Below are 22,909 nucleotides of genomic sequence, written 5' to 3' on the forward strand. Positions count from 1 at the left end.
CCTTTTGAACTCTCTGAGGCAGTGTTTGGTGGGTAGAGAAGGGATTGTTGGAGGCTCTTTCACGCTATGGTTTCTCTGCGATTTGACGCCTAGAAGCTATTGCATGACATTTTGTTGGGCTTTAATAGTTAGAAAGACCACTGCTGGCATGGATAACAAGGGTTTGAAGAGTTTTCATCTTGCCTGTGCTTATTTGGGATTGCCCGCGCTTTGCATTCAAGTAATTCTTCCTTTCTTCCCAAGTGTTGAAGCTTAGGGACAGATCCGGCCCCCTGTACACTGTCGAAGCTGCCTCCTCATCCATAGCAGAGCATTTTCTGCCTCCTTGGGAGGCAGTCTAGAGATGTGAAGCCATAACCTGCTTCCATGGGTAGCCAGCAAGGGGATAAGAATCACATACTTTTAAATGGGAAGAGGTGTCTTAAACACATGGGGAGGAGGAAGATACAGGCGTCACCATGAATGGGAAAATTAGACTTGTATTTTAAGTAAGACTTCATTTTGGTTTTGTTGTGTCATTCAGCTAAGATGATGGATATTTTAAAGGGGGTTTTATGTGGATAGAGGTGGCATTTTCATTGAGTTTAAAGCAAAAAAATCACTGTGATGGTGTGGTCTGATCTCCTGTGCAGCACTGGCTGGAGAACTTCAGCCAGGCCTTTCTGCATTGCTCGGTCAGACCCAGGCATCTCTTTTAAGAAGACCTTGGGTGATTTTCGAGAACCTGTGGCTTCTGGTTAAAACGTGAACTATGGCTGAGAGTAGCTTGTGGAGCTGAGAGACCTGGTTTAAGGCTGGTGGGGGTCTGTGTTTAGAAAACAGTGTGTTTGTGTTACAGCACACATCTGGGGAGGTTGTTTGCAACGATAAACACTCACTCTCCCTTGTGCCCACAGAGCATCATGCAGCAAGCTCCTCTTTTTATCCCAGGCTGTGGCAGCCTGGACTGATGGAAAGCAGGCACCAGAGGACATGAGCTTTGGGCTTGGCTTTTTCCCTTGCCTTGGCACTGGCTGCCTGGCCAACAAGGTTGCCAGCTCACTGGCCAGCTGCAGCCCAGCAGGCTGGCTCGGGCTTGGTGTGTGGCAGTGCTAACAATAAAAACCCTGCTGAGGTTCAAGGAGTGTCATCTGCCTCTCAAGGGACACTGAAAAGTAAATACGGAACCCAGAGGCCAGTGTACTTGCTCAGGGAGGTGCATTGGTGGCAGCTGCCCACCTCGCTGTAATGAGGCTAGGGGCTAACGAACCGAGTGGCATCTTACTGCAGCTAATTGGGAGTGCTGCCCATGCTGCAGAAGAGCGGGAGGAATATTCCCTTCCCCGAGGCCTTACACCAGGACTTTGATGGGGCTTTGGCCTTTCTGACCAGAGCAAGCCAACTGTTACCTGTCACTGCTGCCCTGGCAGGATGACTGCCTGTCTCCTGGAAGGTCAACGTACAGCTCTCCCTGACTGACAAGGAGGCAATTCCGAGTGCATTTTGCACTTACTCTGGCTTCCTCTTCCTCAAGGGACCCTGTCAAGGGATGACAGCAAGGAGGAAATTGGATCTTCTTTCAAATTGCAGATGTACATTTGAGTGTCAAAGGTCACAATTTGATCAAGGACTGGAGTCAGAGGTAGCAGTTCACTGGCATCGTCCATTCTTCACCCTTCTCCAGGCCCTTCTGTGTAACTGGAGTTACATAGTGCTTCTTTTTCAATTTAACAAATTAGGGCAGGTCAAGTTAAGAGAGATTTTTATAGTAAGTGGTGGTACAAACATTATGTATCACTAATTTGGGGGTGCAGCCTTTGATTTAAATGCCTGTATCAAACTGAGTGCCTCTGTGAGCTCAGATTGTCAGGAAAATACAGTCTCAAAGATGATGCTGCAACTCCTGAGGGGCAGCAAAGTGAAACTGAAAGCTCTTTCATGCTGCAGGAGATGTTATTTCTATGTTACCCCCTTGTATGACACATTTAGCTTTAGAAATCAGTGCTGCCATAGGACTGTGTTGCTGGAAAAGAGAGCACATTAACTTGGAAACTGTGTCTCTTGTTTCTGTTCTTGCTCAAGCTAAACAGCTCTTTTCTTCTCTTGTTTTTTAAGTGTGGAAAGCAAATACATAATGTTCGCAAGCTGTGACTTTGCATGTTGTTAAATCCTATATTACAGGCCTGAGCAAAGAGCGTTTAGTGATCAGTGCTCCAGACTGGCAGAGGCTTGAGCCCCCCGAAGTTGTTTGACTATTGCCCTTGCTCCCCACAGACCAGACCTGCTTTCAGACTGTGAGGCCTGTGGGCCTGATCTGGTATCTGCTGTGGGTTTGTCCCTTATCTAGTCTTTACCTGGTTTAATCATTCTCTAGAAGCTGTCAGGGTCTGACCATCAGTCATGTAACAGCTGAGAACAGACTTGCAAGGGTTGAGCATGCTGTTAAATTGACAACAGTGGGCTCAGGATCAGACCTTCATTATTAACACACTACATCCACTGCGGACCTAGTGTTGCTGCACAAACTTCATCTACAGCTCAGGTAAGTGATCTGGGGTCTTTCTACTGAATCCTGCTGGCTTGCCCAGGCAAGGGACTGAGCACTTTCCTAACAGGTTTGAAATGGGGTGGTCCATGGTTGTGCCGCAGCAGGCTGGACTCCTGCTCAAAGATAAGCATCAGTCTTTTAAAGCGATATCACATGTGACACACACCCACTGTGGGATGGTGTGGGTTGAAGGACACGTTTTACTGATACTCTGTTGAACTGCCAGGGGTAATTCACCCGGTGGTTTCATTGCTCATGAATAATGTCAGCAGTACCAACTCATGCTGAATAAGCTTTTCTGCAACATCACACCATCTGCTCTGACAGCCTTCTGCCAGGCTGATGGGTGAGGTATTGGGATTTAGGACAGAATAAGTCACTCCTAATGAATAACTCCATTTACAAATGGAACAAATCTTTAACCTAGACTGTGGGATTTGACCATCTTTGTATAGAGAAGAACCAGCATGAAGCCATCGCACTTGTTTTCTTCCATGTGGCAAGGCCACAGGAACATGAAGCGTTTTCTTTTCCAGATAAGCATGGGCCACCCCAGCTATCTGACACATCCCTTGTCCTGCCAGGAGGTTTCTGATGTGCCATGGGGGGATGCAGACCACACTGGAGCCATCTGAGGTCACACATAACTGAATGCCAAGTCCCTAAAAGCCAGTGAAGCATATGCATGGCCTGGCCTCGGGGCTACTAAAGCACAAGCGTTAGGAAACTGAGGCGGCAGCAGCACAGCAGTGACTTTCAGAATTGCAGGTTTTGACTGGCAAAGTCAGACCCGGTTAAGATGGTATTTTAGATGTCCAAATCCAGTTTGGGGTTTGACATCCTCTCTAAATCTCAGTGGACACTGAGGATGCCAGTTTTCCTCTGCATTCCACGGTGCCCCAAGCCCTGCAGGTACATAGGCTGTCCTGCTTCAGACCCAGCTGGAGTGCTGAGAATTACCTCTGGAGGTAGGCAGAAGTTGGGAATTCTTTGTAAGCCAAGCATGGTCCCAAAGCAGCCATGTAGGCAAGCATCTAGTATTCCAGCCCAGCAAATCAGAGCTTTCCAAGACAAGAGGAGCTGGAAGCAAGAGGCATCCTTCAGTCACTCCCTGTCCTGTTTACTAGTTTAGCTGTGGGCATTTTGGCCTGCGTCTCCATCTTTATAGCCTGGTATTTCTCTGGCTGGTCACATGTTGTCCTTCCATAGGTAATGGTGAGAATTGCTCCTTTCTCATTCCTTCACTGCCACAGAAGTCATGGCCCTCATCCAGTACCTTTGGCATGTTATTGACCCCAATTCCCCCACTTTCTGCTGGCTGTAGTGCTTTGCTGAAGACACGTAATGAGTTAGGAGGGTTAGGGCCAAGTATTGCTATGCATTACTTAATATTTCTGCACCAGTTTTCCTTTCTGTAGCACCCCAGGAAATGTTGGTCACTTTGAGTGAATACAGGTTCCATTTACCATTTGCAGCAGGGGACCTCTGTTTCTGTGCCACTGAGGGTGGCTTTACTTACATGCTGAGAAAAGACACTTGGGTAGCAGTGAAAATGGAGAAATGTCTCCCAACAAGCCTGCCAAGGGGCCAACAGCTCATCCCAGCAGCATGAGCGTGATCTTGAACTTGGTTTGTGCAGAGTCTGATAAGACATGTCTGTCTTGTTTCACTAGATTCCCTGGTCATAGTGGCTGATCGGATCGATGGACCATACAACGTGGACACCGTAATAGGGACCATTCACATGAGGATCTCTGAAGCTATTTCTAACTTGCAAGAAAACAAAGACTCAATCACAGCCAAGGTAAAAGCATGTGCCTGGGCCTGAGTGAGGATGCACCATGTGTAACTGCCAGGAGCACGCTTTTTTTGTGCTCGCTATTCAGCTGGACTAAAGAAGATGAAGGATGAAAGAGGTCAAATGCCCACTCTTTTAATGATAGGAAACCACTCATCTTACACAGGCACAAACCTCCTCAAGTATTTCCAAATATTACTCCCTCCTACAACCAGTCAGCCACCTTTAGATGCAGACACACAAGGTGGGACTGCATATGCAGTGGCTGTGGGAGGCATGGTGCCATTTGCTGTCAGGTGCCTCTGTGTTTGAAGAGTCCTGGAGTATTTTGACTGAGCTGAAGCATTTACAGACAGTGCACAGTCCTTAGAGACAGAAGGCATCTGCCTTAACCTGCCTCATGGTGATGTTCTGCAGTGGAAACACTGGGCTATCAGGGTGTATCCGTGGGACAGAGCTACAATCTGGCAGTCCATCTGGAGAGTATAAAACAGGCTCTCCTGATGCTCAACTGTCTTCCAAGAAGCAGATCATGAAGCTCTCTTCTATTGGTCTTCTATTTTTAGTATATTTATCCACTTAACCACAATCTTCTCTGTAGCTGCAGGTAAGAGAAGCTTTGGGAACAAAACCACCCTCCAGGGCTTCTGCTTTTTTCCCAGACATTCCCCAAGTCCTGCAGCTATCCCCAGCTGGAGCGGAGGTGCAGATGAAAGGAGCGGGGCAGGTTCTAACTATGTCTTGGAGAAGGGAAGGGCCAGAAGTATTGCTTAGCCAAGCAGGAATTCACTGGCACATGTCAACGTGCCATCAGCAGCATGCATCCAAGTACTCATTAAGGTCCCTCTTCTGACATGAAAGGCCATGTTCTTTCTTCCCTTGTTAGGTGAGGCTGAGGTTGTTCACATAAAAGCAAGCCCATGATGTGGGAAAAGATGTCATCATCTGCAAAGAAAGGTGTTTCCAAGGGTCATATATTAAATCTGGTATAATGAAAAAGAGTAAATAGTCTAATTGGTGTTCAGCTAGAGCAACCAAACATGTTTGATAAGCTTCACAGTGTGATCTGGTGACCCATTGGCTTGGTGCTGAACTGCCATAAGTGTTGGGTCCATCTGGTCAGCAGAGCACCCCAGGAGAGGGCTTTCTGGCTGAACGTCCCTCAGACACGCTGGTGAGACCAGCTGAAGGTCTAGATTAGGACTCTGCTGACGGCTGTCAGAAGCTACTAGGTGAAATAGCGTTCAGCAGCTGGCACAAGCTGCATCTCTCTGAGTTCTTGATCTCTCTGCTTTAAGGGAACACCGTCCAAAGTCAAATTTATCAACAGCTTCTGACAGCATCCAGGTAACCACAAGAAGCTTGGAGCATCTTTTCAAATCAGATGGCTTTCTTTGTGAAGGCTGGTGTTTCCCAAATCAAACTGACACTGCAAAGACCCTCCTGCCCTTTGACACTTGATTCAGTCTGTCTGAGGACTCCATCCACCAGCCCCAGTGAGGTTCAGTTGCCTGAGCCCTGGCTACCTGATAGCAGGAGATGTATTGTCTGGACTGGTCATGCAGAGACTAGGAGAAACAGGCACCCTTTGTCTCTTCCTAGAGGCAAAGCGTGAGGATTTGTACCTTCAAAGTGCTTCTGCTCTCCTTTGGCTACAAAACACACCTGGGCAGGTAGTTAGAATGGCAGGAGGTACCCAAATTTAGGAGGCAGATCAGTTTGGCTTCCTCACTTGTCCTTGAAACATCCAACCTGACAGACTGGGACACTTCTTGCACTCCCCTGTTGGAGGGAGCACTCATTTGCTGAGTGTGGGTGCCCAGTGCCACCTTAGTTGTCCAAATCAGTGAAGCTCATGTGCTCTGCAGTCTTGAAGCCCACACCACTGGTGTAATGAGTGTGAGCAGCTCCCATCTTGTTCTTCCTAATAGGAGCAGATAAAATGGCGAGTGATAAATTAGCATCAATATTTCTGATTCATCCAAAAACCTGTGCTAATTTTGTGTTAGTACTGAATGTTTTGCTTGATAGCAGTAACCAAAAACAGTCGCAGTGTGCTGAAAACACACCCTGGCACAAGAGTAACCTGAGCAGAAACTAAGCCAGAATCTCAGAGATCTTGCAGTTAGCAAAGATAAACATACTTAAGAAGAAAAAAACCATAACTGTGGCATGCTAATTAACTAAAGAAATAGTATCAAAGCATGGAGCAGAGAGTTTGGGTTGTTTTTCAGGTTTTCCAAGGCTGTGGAAATCCCAAAATCAGCTCGAAAGGCTCCAGCAGTGAGGACAAGAGAAGGTGGGGGAAAGTCGCGTTGGAAGCAAAGTCCTCTTCGCAAGCACTGGAGATGCTGGTGAGTTTGCCTCCGAAGCAGGCATGCTGGTGCACTGGGAGCATGGGGAGCCCGGCTGAAGCAGCACTGGGTCCTGTGGGTCAGGTCAGACCACCTCTCAGGCTGCTGTGTCATCTTTGCTGGTGAGTCTGAAGGAGATCAGATCAGTGAGTGCTGACGTGACTGAAGCAGGTCTGATCTTGCCACTCGGCACAGATCGAGGTTTAGGTTGCTGATAACCAGTTTCTCAGGGTTTTGGTGCCAAACTTACCCAAAAAGACACCTTGCTATTGGTGTTACTGAGCCAGGTTATGTATACTGGGGCCGGAGGTCCTCCTCTCTGGAGATTTGGATTCTGTGGACAATGAACTACACGATCTGCCGTGGTTCCACATTTCAAACATTCTTCACTCACAAACACCTGCCTGTCCCACACTGGCAGAGCCCCGCTGGCTCCCACCAAGACTGCTTCTCAGCAGTGCCCTCATGGACCCACAAGATGATCTTCTGGATACTCTTATGGTACCAGAACAGTCCTTAGCATGTAACCTTCAGCCTTGGGTGCTTGGGTTAAGGGGAAGGTTGGCAACACATCCCTGTTTGTATAGAAGCAGACTTTGTGATAGTACAACAACAAAAACCAATAAATAGGCAGAATGCTATTCTGGGGCACCCTGGAGCTCTCGTGACCCTGAGCATCCTCTTTGTTTACAGGTTTTAGATGCCAAAGGGAATCTGACAGCACTCAAGACTTACTGGATCACCCTGCCTGGCAGCCTGTGCAGCAAAAAAATAATGGCCAGCTCAGTGACGGATGACAAGTGTTGGAATGGGATGACCAAGGGCAGGTACGGAGAGGATCAAGGTGCCAGGATAGTAATGTCCTGGGGTAAGAGAAGGAGGGTTTGATAAAAGGCACCTGCACCTCATCTCAGCCAGCCCCACTTGTTCAGACTGAGCTGAAAGGGCTGTCCCTGTCCACAGAAATGCTGAACTTCCTGAAAACTGGTACCTGGGAATGTCAAGCCTGTTGTCATTTTGCTGTATGTTGGAGGATTAAGCGCTGAAATGCATTGGCCATGAAATAACTTGTGTAGTTTTGTACCAGTGAAGCAGTTCTGCAATTCCATGTGCACTCTGAAGGCAGAAGGGCTGGATTTACCTCACAAACTCCAGAACTGTTGCTGAGAATTGCATATGTGCCTTTCTATCCAAACCTGCTCTGAAATGCTGCTTCCTCGTGAGAGGAGGCACCTGGAGTGACATCAGACAGCTGCAGAAACAGCTTGCCCTGTAGCTGATGGTTAAAGGATGGCAGTGAGGGGAGATACGGTGGACATGTGTGTTTCTCTGCTCCATTCTGTGGACCTGCTGGGCTGGTCTCTGCCAGCCTGAAGCCACCACCTTTCGTTCTTCCATATTTCATGTGCTTTCCCTGCCAGCAGTGCTGCACATCCACAGGAGCAGATTAGCTGGGGCACTGTGGAAGGGGGCAGCACAGCTCTGTTTGCTGATTGATTCCTAGCTTACAGAAGCTTCCCTGAGGGCCTATTTGGTCTTACCAGGCTGGGGGCACTCAGTCATCCCAAGGCATCAGTCCCAACAGGCTTTAACTGGGGCTGAAGATACTCCTCATCCTCCCATATAGACAGCTTTTCCAGAAAAGAGTGTCCCCATGGCTTCAAAGGTACCAGCCTGAGAGCAACTCCTCAGCCCTGCGCACACCCTCTCCCATAGGAAACCCCTCTCCATGCCAGGACACTGATGCTGCAAAGCCAACAGCCAGCTTGTGAAAGCTGAGGTGGCCTCAGAGCCAGCTGCAGGCTCTGATGGGGTCTGGCCCTGTCAGCATGGCTTGGCCATCCATAGAGAAGGCGGCAAACACCAGCATATGAAGGCTATTCAACAAGCCAATGCCATTGACTGCAGCCTCTCTGGTGGTCACTGAGATTATCACTGGTGTCTGTAACGGGGAGAGGTGAGCTTAGCTGGGAAGAAGCATTTCAACTTGCCTCCTTCTTTCACAGTTACCTGCCTGAAGTGATGGGGGACGGCTTAGCTAATCAGATTAACAACCCGGAGGTAGAGGTGGACATCACCAAGCCAGATATGACCATTCGCCAGCAAATCATGCAGCTAAAGATCATGACAAACCGGCTGGGCAACGCTAACATTGGGAATGATGTGGATTTCCAAGACGCAAGTGAGTTCAGCAGAACCAGAGAGGTCCATGGCAGGCTGAGAGGCTGAGCAGTCAGTCTTGCGGGGTTGTGGCAGCCTGGCTTATGGCTCAGAGCTGCAGAGGCTCTGTCTGAGTGCAGACAACTTGCTGTGGGTGGCTGGAGGCTGTGCTGCTGAAACCTGGGGTGCTTTCTCTGGTCCCAGCCCAGCCCTGCTTGATGGGGCCACTGATGCTGTCTGCTCTGGAGGTTTCTGGTGGTTAAAGTCAACTGGAGGTCAGGTATGGGCTTGCTTCTCATGGTGGGGATGCAGGAGGAAGGAGGTGGCAAGGGCAGGGCTGGTGGCCAGCGCTCCCTGGGGTTGGAGCAAGGGACGGGAAGGGACATTGCCCCCCACAAGGAAAGCAGTTGGGGCTCACACTGTGCCTTCCTCATGCTCACCCATGTTTGTCTTTGCGCAGGTGATGACATGAGCGGCTCTGGGAGTGGTGACAGTTGTCCTGATGATGTCTGCGGCAAAAGACTCTCTAAGAGCCCCAGCACCAGGCAACCAGAAACGCACGCTATTCCTAAGCAGTCTGGACATGGCATCAATGGGGCCAGCAGCAGATCTTTGCCTTCTGCCTTCCTTCTCCTCCTTTCGGTGGCTTTCCTTGCCGTGCAGCACTTGTGGCGGTAACTCACTAGCACAGCCAGGAAAGAGACTGCGGCCGAGGGCTTCACTTCGCCAAAACCAACCAACCAACAACCAAAGGACATATTTAATTCACCTTGGCAAAAAAAAAAGAAAAAAAAAAAAAGGGAAAAAAAAGAAAAAAGAGTAAGAGGGAGGAGAAAAAGGTTTCAGTTTTTTGCTATTTCTGGCAGTGCTCGAGCTGTTTTCTTCTTTCTTGGTCTTCTCCCCAGTGCTGGGCCCTTCTTTCCGTACCTCATTGTTTTACTTTTGTTACTGCCACAACTTGGCCCTCAGGGCTGAAACAAGCCTTTGCAGAGAGGCCTCCGGGGCAGCTCTTGTGCTGCTCTGCCTCCAGTGGAATATGCAATTGCCCTGATCTCGTCACCCAGCCGCTGCCAGAGTGCCGCTTGCCGTAGAGCTGCCCAAGCCACGATGGTGCTGGGAGCAGCCCCACTTGGGAACGCCAAGAGACTGAGCTCGTCAGCGCTGCTCAAGGGCTGCATTCAGGGGCTCTTGTGGGGTTTTCCCTCTCTACTTCCTAGGCAGACAGAGTTGGCCCTTTGCTTTCAGCAGCGTACACAGGAGTGTGAGCAGGTTTGGTGGGTTGAGCTGAAACAGTTTGGCAGTGGACCCAATAATGCAGAACTCCCTTTTTACTTTGGAAAGGTCACAAGCGGGGTTTCTTGACTAGAGCTCGTAGCTGACAACAATTTGAAATGTAGGTCTCCTACATCTAAGTGACTGGGAATGAGTGTTAGGGGTTGGGGTTTGGTGTATTTTTTCTTTGCATGCTAGTTGGAAAGCCATTTTTTACCTAAGTAACAATGGTCCAATTTCTACCTGCAGTGCGGTACCATCGTAGGTAACAGAGAGATGACAATATGCACGGTGGGATTCTCCACTTGACAGACACTTGTGCTGCCACCTCAGCCATGGATGGGAATCCCTTTTATTTGTTGGTAATAATTATAAACAGGGACTTATTACTAACCAGAGCATTGCAACTGGTTGTGAGAGCTGAGTGACACCCCACGCCCCTAGGGCAGATCGGGGCTGGTAGCAATGAGCCCTGGGCAGTGTCCCTATGCAGGTTGAGGTAGCACCTACCTGAGGGAGGGGATGGGAGGATGGGACGCATTTTGTTTGGGTTATTCTTTTTCTTTTGGTGTCTGTTGCATTGTAGGTTTTTGAGTGAATTCCTGTTTTCCCCATCCTCCAACACACCTTCCATAGCCACTGCAGGGATGGGGTGGGACAGCAGGTCAGACACTTGCTGGCAGCTTTGTTTTGGCTCAGGGAAGGGCTAGGCTCACCCTCTGCCACCCCATCCCACCACACACCAGCCTTTGGGACATGCAGGTGGCTGCCCTAACCCTGAAATACTTGGTGGGGTGGGCTCCGTGATGGGGTTTTAGGCTGGGCCTGGTCAGTGAACAATATAAATATCCCCACGTAGCTGTAGGAGTGTCAGTGCTTGTAGGGCTGTGTGCTTTGGGGCTTCCAGAAGACTTCTGTACCTGACAAGTACAGCAAGCACTGGCTGGAGGTGTAGGTTTAGCTGATGTTATAGATACAACACAGTCACTGGGACTGGTTTGGCCAAGAGCACGCCATGGGGTTGGGCTTCATTCATACAGGGTTGGGTTTGAGTTTCAAATGTGTTTGTACCATGGGTGAGAGGGAGGCAGAGGCCTATCTATCTAATTCTTTACTGGTCTGCACAGCAAAGGTTTGAGCATTTCTCCTCTGTTCTACCAGAGGAGATGTGTCTTTGGGCTGAGCAAATGTCATGGGGTTGGGGTTTGGCTTTTTTCTAAGATGGGGGGGGCGAGGGAGGGGGAGAACAAAACCCCATTTTTAACATTAGCAGTTTCTAGAATGTGCAGTTTAAGGGAAGACGAGAACATGAGCAAAATTGACACCAAAAACCAGTGTAGGTGGGAGGTGTCATCCCTGTGGTGATGGTCTGAGCTGGGGTTGATGGTACTCTAACAAAGTAGAGATTTTAGGGCAGCTTTGACTGGCTTCCGCAGGTCACAGTCAGTGACCAATGCTGCTGACTTCGTGCCCTTTCTGCCTTGTGCTCACCTCCGTGTAAGACTGAGCCTGATCTAATCTGATAGGGTTTCAGAAATTAAAGCCAGAATAATGAATGTTGGCTAGAGGCCAGACAACACCACTAGACCCATCAGAACCCAGGAATTGGATAGATACAAGTCATGGATTTATGCAGATTTATTTACTTCTAGAAACATGGCACGTTCCACATTAATTTTACTGCTCTAAAGAGTTCCTGATTTTATATTTTCTTTTGTTTTTTAACCAGAATTGCCAATATAGATTTAGCCTCCAGTTACAGAAATCCCCACAACCAGTCCTGTAGAACCTTTACATCCAAAGGTTTAACACGTGGATGCTGAGGTCAGTGTTCTGCTTTTGCAGAATGGGAAATTGAAAAGAAAGTCTTTGTCATTCCCAGTTCTGGGCAGTTAGCATTTGCTGTCAGCCTCTTCCCTCAAAAGCTTATTACATGCCCCGAGAGGAACACACCTTAAATGTGAAGCCAAGAATTTACCTATTGTCCAGTTAATATCTTAACAATTTAATAGGCCAAATTATCGGTCCTGTTACAGTGATAAAACTTGATAGTCCAAATTTATAATTAGTGAGGCAAAGCCTCAAGGATGCCATAAAAACTGTTATGCAGGAGACACCCTGATACCTGGGGTCCAGCCTCAGTGTCCCTCCAGGTCCTGAGGGCAGCTGCTTCAGTCTCCTGGAGCTGAGCTGGGGTTGGAGCAGCATCAGCAGCCTGATGTCTGTGCAGGCAGTGCTGGGCCTCTTCTCCCTCTTTGCCAGCAGGCACATGGTGTTGATGCTTCCCCTCTCCTTGGCCCTGGGTCCATTTGGGTTTATTCAGTACCTTTCCACACACTCTGCCTGTGCCGCTGCCCTGTGTAGGTTCCTGGTTATCCAGTTATATCGTTCTCTTTGTTGCCCTGAATGGTTTCCCTGACCTGCTGTGATCCGGTGGCCCCAGGGCTGTGCTTGGCCATGCCACCAAAATAGCTGAGTATCCCCATGTATCGACTTGGTATTGCTCTGAACTGAAGCATACCTAAAGCAAACCATAGTTACCTGAGGGCTAGGCAACCGCTAGCACGGCTCAACAAGCTGAAGTCAAGCCCTGAGCCTGTGCTCAGACTGGGGCCTTTCAGTGCTTCTACATGACATTTCCAGGGCCACTGCCTACTGGAAAACGTAGTGACAAAGCTTCCCAGCCCCGTGGCAGTGCTGGCTGAGGGCTGCAGCCACGGCAGGGGCTGGCGGGTGCCATGGGTTGGTTACGTGACTGGGGAGCTCTGGGGAACAGGGGTGGATGGGAGGGAACGTTTGCTTTGGTGTTAACGAGGTGGTGAGTCGTGGTGTCCTGGTTTGAAAAGGCCTTGTACTTCACGGAGATGGGGAGGGGGTGGTGGTCTAGGGATGAATATGAACAAGGACCCCTGTCCCTGGAAAGGGGAGAACCAGGAAAAGCAGAAGGATTTCCAAGTGTCTCTGTCTTTCAGCCTGCTCTTTTGTGCCATAACGTGTATGTTTTAACTAAGGGCGAGGGTCTCAAAAGGCTTTGAGAGCACAGCTACTTATCATTTACAGATGACAAGCTGCCTGTTGTTTTCCGGTGGGCTTGGTAGAGGCTAAGGTATAGCAAAATATCTCAAGTCCACCTTTGCTTTAAACAGATGCATTTCTATCTGCAGGAGTAAGAATTATTTCACTTATTGGCATAGCTGGACAGTTATCTATTTCTTTCTGTTACCAAGGTACTTGTAACTCTCTTGCACTGTTTATCTAAAGTTGGAATATGTTCTTTGAATCCTAGTATAAATAAAAAGGCTGGAGACTTACATCTGTATTTACAGGGCAGTTTTACTTCTTCTACATGTAAGCTGAATTTGGTGTTTTCTTTCTCCATTAAGAAGGCCAGGAGTCCCAAGGAATGAAATCGTGCTTTCAGCCACAAGGTTTGTAATGGGCTGATGTCAGCCCTGAACACAGGAAGGAATCTAGGGTCATATGGATGTTACATGTGCAGAGACAAGGTGAACCGAACTTGAGTCAGCAAAGTGCTATGCTAAATGTTCTCTTCCTCACAGAGAGGTGCAAAAAGTCATGGCATGATGTTATGAGGAATCAGAAACACCCTTGGTAGTCGTCATTGCAAAGTGTTGTGCTAATTGTTTACCATGGCCTTGTACTAGTGCAGGTGTTGCCAGGGTCTTAACCTGCGAGCAAAGCAGACGGCTGGGTCATCACAGTGATGGGGATGCTTGATCTTGAGCTATGCTTGAGACTGCAGGGCCTCAAGTCAGCTGCAGGCAGGTAACCAGTAAACATCCATAGCCTCACTGTGCCTCCTGGGCTGGCAGAGCTTTTCTCCAGGCTGGTGCTGTGCCAAGGAAGCGGTGGGGCAGAGGACCGAGCCCATGGGCAGTGGTACCACCCTGCAGGAGCAGACACCTTGCTCCTTTAAGGAGGCATCTCAGAGCTGGCATCTCTCTGGCAGGCTGTTGGCACAAGTGATGGCAGGTAAGCAGCACATCAGTTTCCCAGCCCTCCATGTCGGAATAGAAGCTCATCCTCGTCCCTCCCAGCTGATTCCTTACTGCCTGGCACTGCATTTCACACTAACCCTATTAGTGCATGCCCTGGTTCATCTTTGTGCCAGCTGCAAGTATCGGTCACAAGCTCCTTTTTTGCGTCATGGCCAGACAGAAAACTGTTCAAGAGGCTCAGCCACCTGCTAAATCCGCCAGGAAGTGGCTGGTACCAGCACCAGTCCTGCAGCACCCGCCTGATACTGATTGATGTGGCCCTGCCCTGACCGGGCCCTTGCCCCATCCCCACCCACCCTGCACAGCTCCAGCACATGTCAGCACCCTCGTGCCCTGGCACTGCACCAGCAATTTAGCTGAAGTCCAGCAAGATCAGCACTACTGTATCTATCCAGCCTGGTAAATCATTTTCTGGGCACTCAAATACGCTTTTGTTGTAGACGAGGGGCCACTACATGATCTGGAGCTGAGCTGGAGGGTGATCTGAGCCATACTGCATCATTGCACCGATCCTGACCCCAGCAGCAGCCTTCCTGTGAGGAAGAGGCCAGGTTGGATGGGGCTTTGAGTAACACGGACTAGAGGGGTAACCCCTGTCCATGCCCATGGCAGGGGGTTGGAATTAGATGAGCTTCAAGGTCTCTTCCAACCCAAACCATTCTGTGATTCTATAAAGACAGGAGTTTTAGCTTCTTGTAAGAAGCTGCTATAGGGCTAGGAACTGTTCAAATCCAGTTGTCTCAGAGTGTTTTTAGCTTTTTAAATGCAGCTGTCAGTATCCAGCAGGCACTAGGACCTGCCTGAAGCCTTTATTTCCAAGCCTGTGCAGTGGGGATAAATATAGCAGAGCCCAGCATTCCTCAGGGCCGCACAGCCATGCACATTGCGGCGTGGGGGGGAACGGCATCCTGATCCCTGCCGGTGCAGGACTCGAACGCTGTGGGTCCGCGGCCATTGGGGAGCTAGTGCCGCTGCGGCCTCAGCTGCTGATGCTGCAGCTCAGCCAGGTCACCACCTCGCTGCTCATCAGCAACGCGCGGGCAGCCTGCAACGAGGACCTGCTCACGAGAGAAGGAGTCACCTTCTGCGTTAATGTCACCAGGCAGCAGCCCTTCCCCAGCCTCCCGCAGGTCCAGGGCATGCGTGTGCCTGTGTTCGATGACCCGGCTGAAGACCTGTACCAGTACTTTGAGCAGTGCAGTGATGCTATAGAAGAGGCTGTGAGGAGTGGTGGGAAGTGCCTGGTCTACTGCAAGAACGGCCGCAGCCGATCCGCTGCTATCTGCACTGCCTATCTGATGAGACACGGAAAGCTCGCACTCAAGGATGCATTTGAGGTATATTGTACTGATAACCAGGTTTATACTTACCCATCTTTCGGGTAAGAACTGCAGTGCTTACTGTAAGTAATGATAATGTCTTATAGAATTATTTTGGTGCTCTCACCTGTTTATTGACAGCACAGATATTCATCATTTGAATAAAAATTGCACTCTTAAGGTTTTTCACCCCCAGTTGGGACAAATACGCTTTCAATGTGAGGTTCTGGGACAAATATAATTACAAATGCAAACAGACTTTAAGCAAATATGGAAAGTTGGATGTTCTGTGAACCTTTTTTCCCCATCATTTCTTTAGTCATGATAAGCAAAGTTAAAGACAGAGATGTAAAGGAAATGAGGGAAATGGATGCAAGTGTGCAGTTGTTGTTCCACAGGATTTGCTCTTACGTGACAGCTAACACAGCAAAGAAACATCATCTGTTAGGCCTCATAAATAGCTAGGGACAAGGTAGTGATGAGTTATAGCATCTCAACTTCAGTAGGAAGCCTGTCCAATACATATGACTTGTGATCTACCTTTTAGGCCTCACTCATCTGGCAGGTTCATCACTAGACTCTCTCGTGCAGACAAATGTTTTGTTCAGTGCTAGACAGAGGCGTGCAGATACGTGACCAAGTTTCACACTATATTGAGCGTCCTGACACATGAGCAGTGTCACCACACTGTGAAAGACATTCACAGGGACCCCATGCCAGGAGATGTAAGTCAGCTCTCCAAAATATCCGTTTATTATTCCATAGCCAAATCAAAAGCCTTAGAGGAAAAAAATCCATTTACATGCTATCTGCCCTTGCTTTACAACGCCTCTCCTCTTTCCTAGACTGTGAAGACTGCCAGACCAGTAGCAGAACCCAATGCAGGATTTTGGTCTCAGCTGCAGAGATATGAAGAAGATTTGCAGATACCAAAGCAGTCTGACCACGTGAGCAAAGGGCTTAAAAATAGCAGCGTGTGAAATGTTTTAAAGAGAATTAAGCAGCTTGCAATAGATTTAAACAAACAGGAAGAAAAACACTTCATGTATCACCTGTACATAAAACACCTTCCTCCCCAAACTGAGCTGATGGTTCATTAAATTCATTCAGAGCTTTACTGTTGAAGGTGCATGCAGAATAAGCAGGGAGAAACAGCAGAAACAGAAAATGGTTGGAAAGGCTGTAAACAAACCAGTATCTTCAGCATTTATTTTCAGCTGAATGACACTGAATGCAATAACATATTGAATGAATGAATGAATTACCACTGAATAGGGATTTTACTCTTGGTTTTTAACTACACTTCCTAGTGACTTCACAATATACACTGTCCAGAGGACAATATGCAGATGATGGTGAGGAGTTCAGCTCCCACCATGCTGGTTAAATGGTTGTTCAGCTTTTGAAATTATTCTCCAGAATATGAAAGGAGTTATTTTAAAAACATCATTTGATAGTGGGGGGAAGAAGGTGACACTGGCAATCTAAAAGAAATCCTAACTTATTTATTAAGCCTAAAAGATTTGTCAGTGCCCAGTTCATGCCTTGATGTGTCAGTGTACAAGTCAGCTGTATCTGCATGCAACCAACATGGCTAAATCATTTCTGCTTAAGACTGCTTGCAGATTGCCCTGTGAAATTGTCTATTAGGATATCAAGGAGGCCACACAAAACTTCCAAATCAGACTACAATTGTGTTTAGGATAAGTCAGTAAAAGCAGAGAGAAACACCAAGGTATTTTGATGAATTGTATTAATACATCTGTATTTTAAAAGAGAGAAGTTATGAAACCTGTGAATCTGCAGTGTCAAATTCCATTGCACATTGCTCAAAGCATCAATACGAAGTAAAGTGAGCTCATTGTCATCTGCCCGAGTGCTTACACAAGACAAACACGCGCTCCCAGCAGCGGCGTGGTTTAAAGCAGAAATTCTAATGATGGAGAATGAAGGTGCAGGGGAGTTACACTGAGCAGACAATTCAGATGCAGTAGAAATTCTCAGAGTTAAAATAGGATTATTTTAAAAGCTGAATACACAGAAATGAAAATTGAAAAATGGGGCTATGATCTTCTTAGGTATCACAAAGCATTTCAGCACCAGGTGCTTTCTGCACTCCCAGCTGTGTCTGGTTCGTTCCGCATCATAGCTGTATTATCTCTGATATCTGCATCACAACCAACAAGAACTTTGTTGCACATCTGCAGACTTGGAGGTGAGTGGTTATTAGGGAATTTTTTGTACCTGTTTTAAATCTTGACCATCATATGGTCAGTAAGAATTTCAGATGAGACCTCTAGCTGGGGTTTATAGGTTATATCCTTATTAATGGACAGGGTACCACTCATCAAAAAATCTGTTTCAGTCAGTTGTCTGTGGAATAAAGTTTATTTCCTGTCAAAAGCTAAAGCTGCTGGACAGAAGTAGGAAGCTAAACCTTAGTGCAAAGCCAATCCGTTTCTAACTGTGAAGTGTTTTAACTTGCAGTTAGCTACAGCGTATCAGTTCCACATTTTTGAGTCGACCAAAATAGAAACGTAATAGAAACAGTTGATCTCCTCAGCATGCAGGAAACCTTCGCGTGCCACAGGATTTCACATATCATCTTCCGTAGAATCCTATTTACAATTGAAAACCATCTGGAAAACCGTTCCTATTTACACTGAAAACCATACCTCCTCCTTCGTACTGCTCCAAATTAAGATGAAAGATTGCAACTTGGGACCGGAACCCTGGAAGTAGTTCGCTTCTTTATTTGAGGTCATAACCTACTAGCATTACAAGTGACGTAAAAGGTAAGTTTAGACGTACTCCTTGTTGCTTATGACTGTCTCAGAGTTTTTGGTGTACATGTCCTGCTGAGAAGCCACGTGGCCTGCTGAGTATGGGTATTTGTTGAAACTGTGAATTAAGAAGAAAGAGATACAAAATAATAGGTATTACACACACGTCCACAGCTTCAGATACTTGGGAAGTTACTCGTTTAGGTCTGTATCCAGCCCACCAACAGCACATACTTCAGGAAGGGGCAGAAAGTAGAGGCCTATTTTTCTCACCAGTCTTGAACCTAAGGGAAAACAGATGAGCTACTTGACAGACAGCACAGCCATCTCTCTCGTAACCAGAAACACACTCTGGATTCTAAACTCACGTGTGCTCTTACTCAAGCCGTTTTAGTCAAGTCCCTAAAGCAGAAGAGAACCTAGACCTTAATGTCTTTGTGAGAACTGCACTTTTTAATGCAGGAATCAAGATGATGAGAAAGGAAAGCAGAAGTCTTTTCAGCCAACCCCTTCATCTGTCATTTGTCATGTTGAACTTCTGTTACTTCACTCATCAGTTTTACCTGATTTTCAATATACTTCAGGATATTTGGTACTTTGTATGGTAAGCGAGATCTAAAGTCCAATGTGGCTGACGAAATATTACTGTAAAACTTAAATGGCTTCAGATTAGGCAATGGAGTATCGGAGAAACACTCTCACTTATCATCTATTATGACATAACTTTCCTAAGATTATTCCTAAGTAGCAAGGAGCATGCTTCTTCCTTCCATGTTACCATCCTTCCAAGCTAAGCCAGTACAGCCTCCAAGCCATTTGGGTTCTTCTGAGTAGACATGGACCTCTGCTGTTTCTGACAATTTCACTCCCTCTGCTTCAAAAAGGGACTTTCTGTGAATTATTGTGTGTGAATAGTTAAAGACTGGAGAAAAAAATACATCCAGGCAAGGTCTGGAGGCCAGAAATACTCAACTTGTCTATTTGATGTCTTGTTAGACATTTCCATAAGGAACAAGAAAAACATCGTAAGCATCTAATGATCAGTTGGATCTCCCTTGGGAAGGAAATGCCGTTACACTTTCTGCAAGGTAAATGGTGCTCGAGTATTTTAATGCTAGTGAGTATTACACAGAAACTTGATCTAATATGCTATATTCTTTGATATCATTTTCTTTTGGCAATAGATAGTTTCTCTTTCACTGCACGTCATCATGCAGATCTTGGAACCATTAGCAGTACCCAGGTTTACCAAATACTAGTTATAGGTGGCCAGTGATGGCAAAGCATCCACAGGTACACTGTCTGGAAGGTACAAGTATTTGGTACAGCATCTCCTGCCATCACCAGTCTGTGACATGCCATAACACCGTAATAGGTACATTTTCCTGTTTGTGCTTTCTATGGCTACAGAAAGCCATAGTGAGAGAGAGAGTGAGAGAGAGAATAGTATACAGGAGACAATGGTATATAATTGGCAACTGCTACTTCAACTGCCAAATCCCAGATTACCTGTAATCCTGGTTTTTCTTCCCTTTGCATGAACAGGTCAGTAAGATCCCACCAAGCATACAAAGAACAGATCCAGCCCAGCCTAAGTACAGAGCATCTCCTAGTTCATACCTGAAACATGAGAGATTTTATGGAAACGGCATGTAACAGGATCACAAAGCCATTATTTTAGACTGAGCCATAAGATATGCAAATCATGCAAACAAGGCCTAGTCTGCGTAGAAAGCAGCTAACTGAAAGGTTACTGCAGCAGATAATAGAGGAGAACAGATCTGGCTTTGTGTCAGTGTTCCGTCAAACTCGTACGTGTATTTACAAGTGCTCTGCCAAGTTAGTGACGGGACGTACTAAGCAACTCAAAGATAAGTAGCAATGAATACTTGCGTATATTTAATAGATTGTTGATAATAAATGATGATAATATACCTTCTGGGCAGGCCACAACACTTACTTTGCCCTTGTGTTGGCTGTGCCACTAAAGTAACTTTGTGAAACTCGACGGTTTAGACCTTACTGTCTGTGTCATAAGAAAAGGCTAACCATAGAAATCAGTTTTGTATGGACATGAAACTAGATCACCTACGAGTAGCTATTTGTATAAGGCTAGTTTTCAGATTTATGTATCCTAAAGAATATTTAGCACTCTCTGTGGTTATATGGCTGAAATATAGTTATGTAAGCCGAAAAGGAATAGTTCCCCATTTTACTGTAAGAAACTACACCTTTGAGGATACCCCCTAGTCCAGTCCAAGAAATTCACTGATGATGAATTTGACCCAAAGACTATGCACAATTGAGCCTGGCCAAGTCTGGCTGAAGTTTCACATAAAGAAGAAAACAAGCTCCTATATTCAGACAAAGACTATATCCACAATACGGCTGTGCCTATGTGCTCTGAGACACCTGATACAAGGGCAAAATAAGTGCCATGGGCTGTGTAGAAGGTATTCTGAAGCCGGATATGTGTGGAGTTTTTCCACTTGTAAACAGAAAGTCATTATTTAGAAGTGTCCAAGTTTCTGACTCAGAATTAATTGCTAACAGGGAGGTTTACACGGGTTCATTGCTCTCCGTGTTCTCATCCCACGTTGGAACCACAAGGCGTCCACTGTTTTAGGCACTCTCCGAACACGGAGCAAGGAGATAATAATTATCTCAAAAAAGCAGGAGTGCAAATTGCTGGAGGAATAATAAGGAACAATCAGAGAGTGTTGACCACTGCATGCCACCTACAGACAGGAATACTGTAGAAGTCATTCATACCATCCATACATCGGAGGGATGTGAAGAGCTTGCGTCGCCCTCACGGCTGTATGAGAAATTCCCTGAAGAGTCAGTAGAGGTTAACTTTGCTGATTTGCTGAAGTCAGGACAAAAAGACGCAATCGGGAAAAACTGATTTGCTGGTCTCTTAAAGATGAAGGTCAATACTGACCTGCAACTGATTTTAAACCTGTCTCACAGAGTCCAAGGAGCACAGACTTCCTCAAGAGCATGCCTGGCTTTACCAATTATTAAAGTTAATTCAGTAGGAACCTCTTAGTGAATCGGTAGCATTAAACATGAAGTTTAGATATTAGAAAAGAAGAGACTTCTTTAGCTACTGAATGCAAACAACCTGGTAACTGATTAACATGCATCGATGTTGAAGCCCCAGCGCTGTAGCAGATAACTATAAAACTCACTAACTATCCCACTAACTGAAATTCCTTATCAACAGTTGTTTCGATCCTCTAATGTATTTATTACCTTTCATATAATTCCCTCAAGGGGATATAAAACAACAAAACGTATTCACAAGTGCAATTTCTTTGTAGGTGCTTGTTTGAAAACACAAGGGGAACTGACAAACATCCAAAGCAATTGCTTAAAGTACTTTGATTCATAACAAAGCACTTCACCTCTGACTTCCCTGAACTGCTTCTCCGTAGGAAGCTTACAAAACACTTCAAATATGATCCTAGCAACTAAAGATTGATAGTTAACTGATTGAAAAATTATATACTTGGCAGAGGTCCTGGCAAATGAGAAATGCCCCCTTTTCCCCAAACCTGCTCTCTCATGTTCCATAGGCAGTATATTGCTTCCCTCTCCCTTTTTCCCCCCCTCTTTGAAGGAGAGGCCGGGTCACCTCTACCCTTGTTCCTCATTGCTAAATATGGCCCCTAGATAAGGTGCCATAAGCAGGCATTTGGTTTTCAAGACAGCTTTTATATTGTATGTTTTCTAACAGCTTTTATATCAGAGAAGAATGAGTTTATACCTCGAAACTTCTTTGTGTGCAACGGTACAGGCTGAAAGTCTCACAGAATTTGCCTCATTTTAATTCATGAGGCAAACAAACGTTGAGCTGTTAATATAGGGTGAATTTTTCACTTCTTCAAGACAAGCAGCACACTGCAGGGATGTTCCTCAGCTGTCTGCAGGTCACTATTATGCAGTTCAAGCTGGTTTCTAGATGCCTTTTTTATTGCTTGTACATCTGAGGCATTCTATTCCAGCCATAGCTAGAAATCTTTACCTCTTTTGGTCTAAATGCTGCAGAAAATGAAAAGTTTAACTTTTCTTCTCCATAGCACTGAGATGTGCACTTAATGGCACAGAAGCACCTCAGATGCGGCGTTGATATTCCCCACACATTCATTAAACCTTCTAGAACAGTACTCTCCTCCCACCCCACCAACATCTCTGAGGTGAAAAGATTCCCCAAAGACAAATCTTTCCTCCCGTAGGACTGGATAATGGGATCCATCCAGGTTCTGAAACTCTGGAGCAGCTGAGGTTAGTGCAGCTGTCAGTAATACATCATGCAGTTTGGGATGAGAGATCTAAAGACTTACTTGGTTCCAGCATACAGTGGGTCAAAAAACTGAGCAGTAATCATCGCAGCATACCAAGAAACAGCCACCATGGAACAGAGACCTACCAAAGTTTGAAAAGCACACAGGTGAGAGACTCCTTTAACGGCTGTGACAGCTTTAAACCGAGAACGTTTCATTTAATTTAGCTGTGAAAGCAATACAAAACGTGAAAGCATTCCCATTTCCGCCTCAATATTACCTCCTAAAATAAAGAGAAATCCTCCTGTGACGGCAAACTTTGTTTTTCCATCTTCATCGCTCAACCCAATCTTTGTGCACTTCAAACCGAGCAGCGAGAGTACTGCAG

The 22,909-nt window shown here is 46.5% G+C and overlaps 3 protein-coding genes across 3 annotated transcripts in view; 2 read left to right on the forward strand and 1 right to left on the reverse strand.

Annotated features, from left to right (window-relative positions):
- Positions 1–9,754, forward strand: part of GPC1 (glypican 1) — a gene marked incomplete at its 5' end in the record, with an annotated part of 198,335 nt that extends 188,581 nt beyond the window's left edge. The window contains 5 exons of the mRNA XM_080623488.1: positions 4,201–4,331; positions 6,560–6,679; positions 7,373–7,506; positions 8,686–8,861; positions 9,300–9,754. Coding sequence (XP_080479614.1) covers positions 4,201–4,331; positions 6,560–6,679; positions 7,373–7,506; positions 8,686–8,861; positions 9,300–9,517 — 779 coding nt within the window. The 3' untranslated portion in view covers positions 9,518–9,754. The remainder of the gene's footprint in view (positions 1–4,200; positions 4,332–6,559; positions 6,680–7,372; positions 7,507–8,685; positions 8,862–9,299) is intronic.
- A 5,365-nt stretch (positions 9,755–15,119) lies between these two features.
- Positions 15,120–16,429, forward strand: DUSP28 (dual specificity phosphatase 28; the record flags this gene model as incomplete). Its single annotated transcript, XM_080623616.1, has 2 exons — positions 15,120–15,467; positions 16,295–16,429. The coding sequence occupies 2 exons, from the start codon at positions 15,120–15,122 to the stop codon at positions 16,427–16,429; spliced, it is 483 nt and encodes a 160-aa protein (XP_080479742.1).
- A 1,821-nt stretch (positions 16,430–18,250) lies between these two features.
- The window catches only part of LOC308224298 (claudin-15-like), a gene marked incomplete at both ends in the record, with an annotated part of 6,069 nt that continues 1,410 nt past the window's right edge, over positions 18,251–22,909 (reverse strand). Inside the window, 4 exons of the mRNA XM_080624052.1 lie at positions 18,251–18,350; positions 19,742–19,852; positions 22,582–22,663; positions 22,802–22,903. Of these exons, the coding sequence (XP_080480178.1) occupies positions 18,251–18,350; positions 19,742–19,852; positions 22,582–22,663; positions 22,802–22,903 (395 nt within the window). The remainder of the gene's footprint in view (positions 18,351–19,741; positions 19,853–22,581; positions 22,664–22,801; positions 22,904–22,909) is intronic.

Source organism: Psittacula echo (assembly GCF_963264785.1).
Source record: "Psittacula echo genome assembly, chromosome: 7".
NCBI lineage: Eukaryota > Metazoa > Chordata > Aves > Psittaciformes > Psittacidae > Psittacula > Psittacula echo.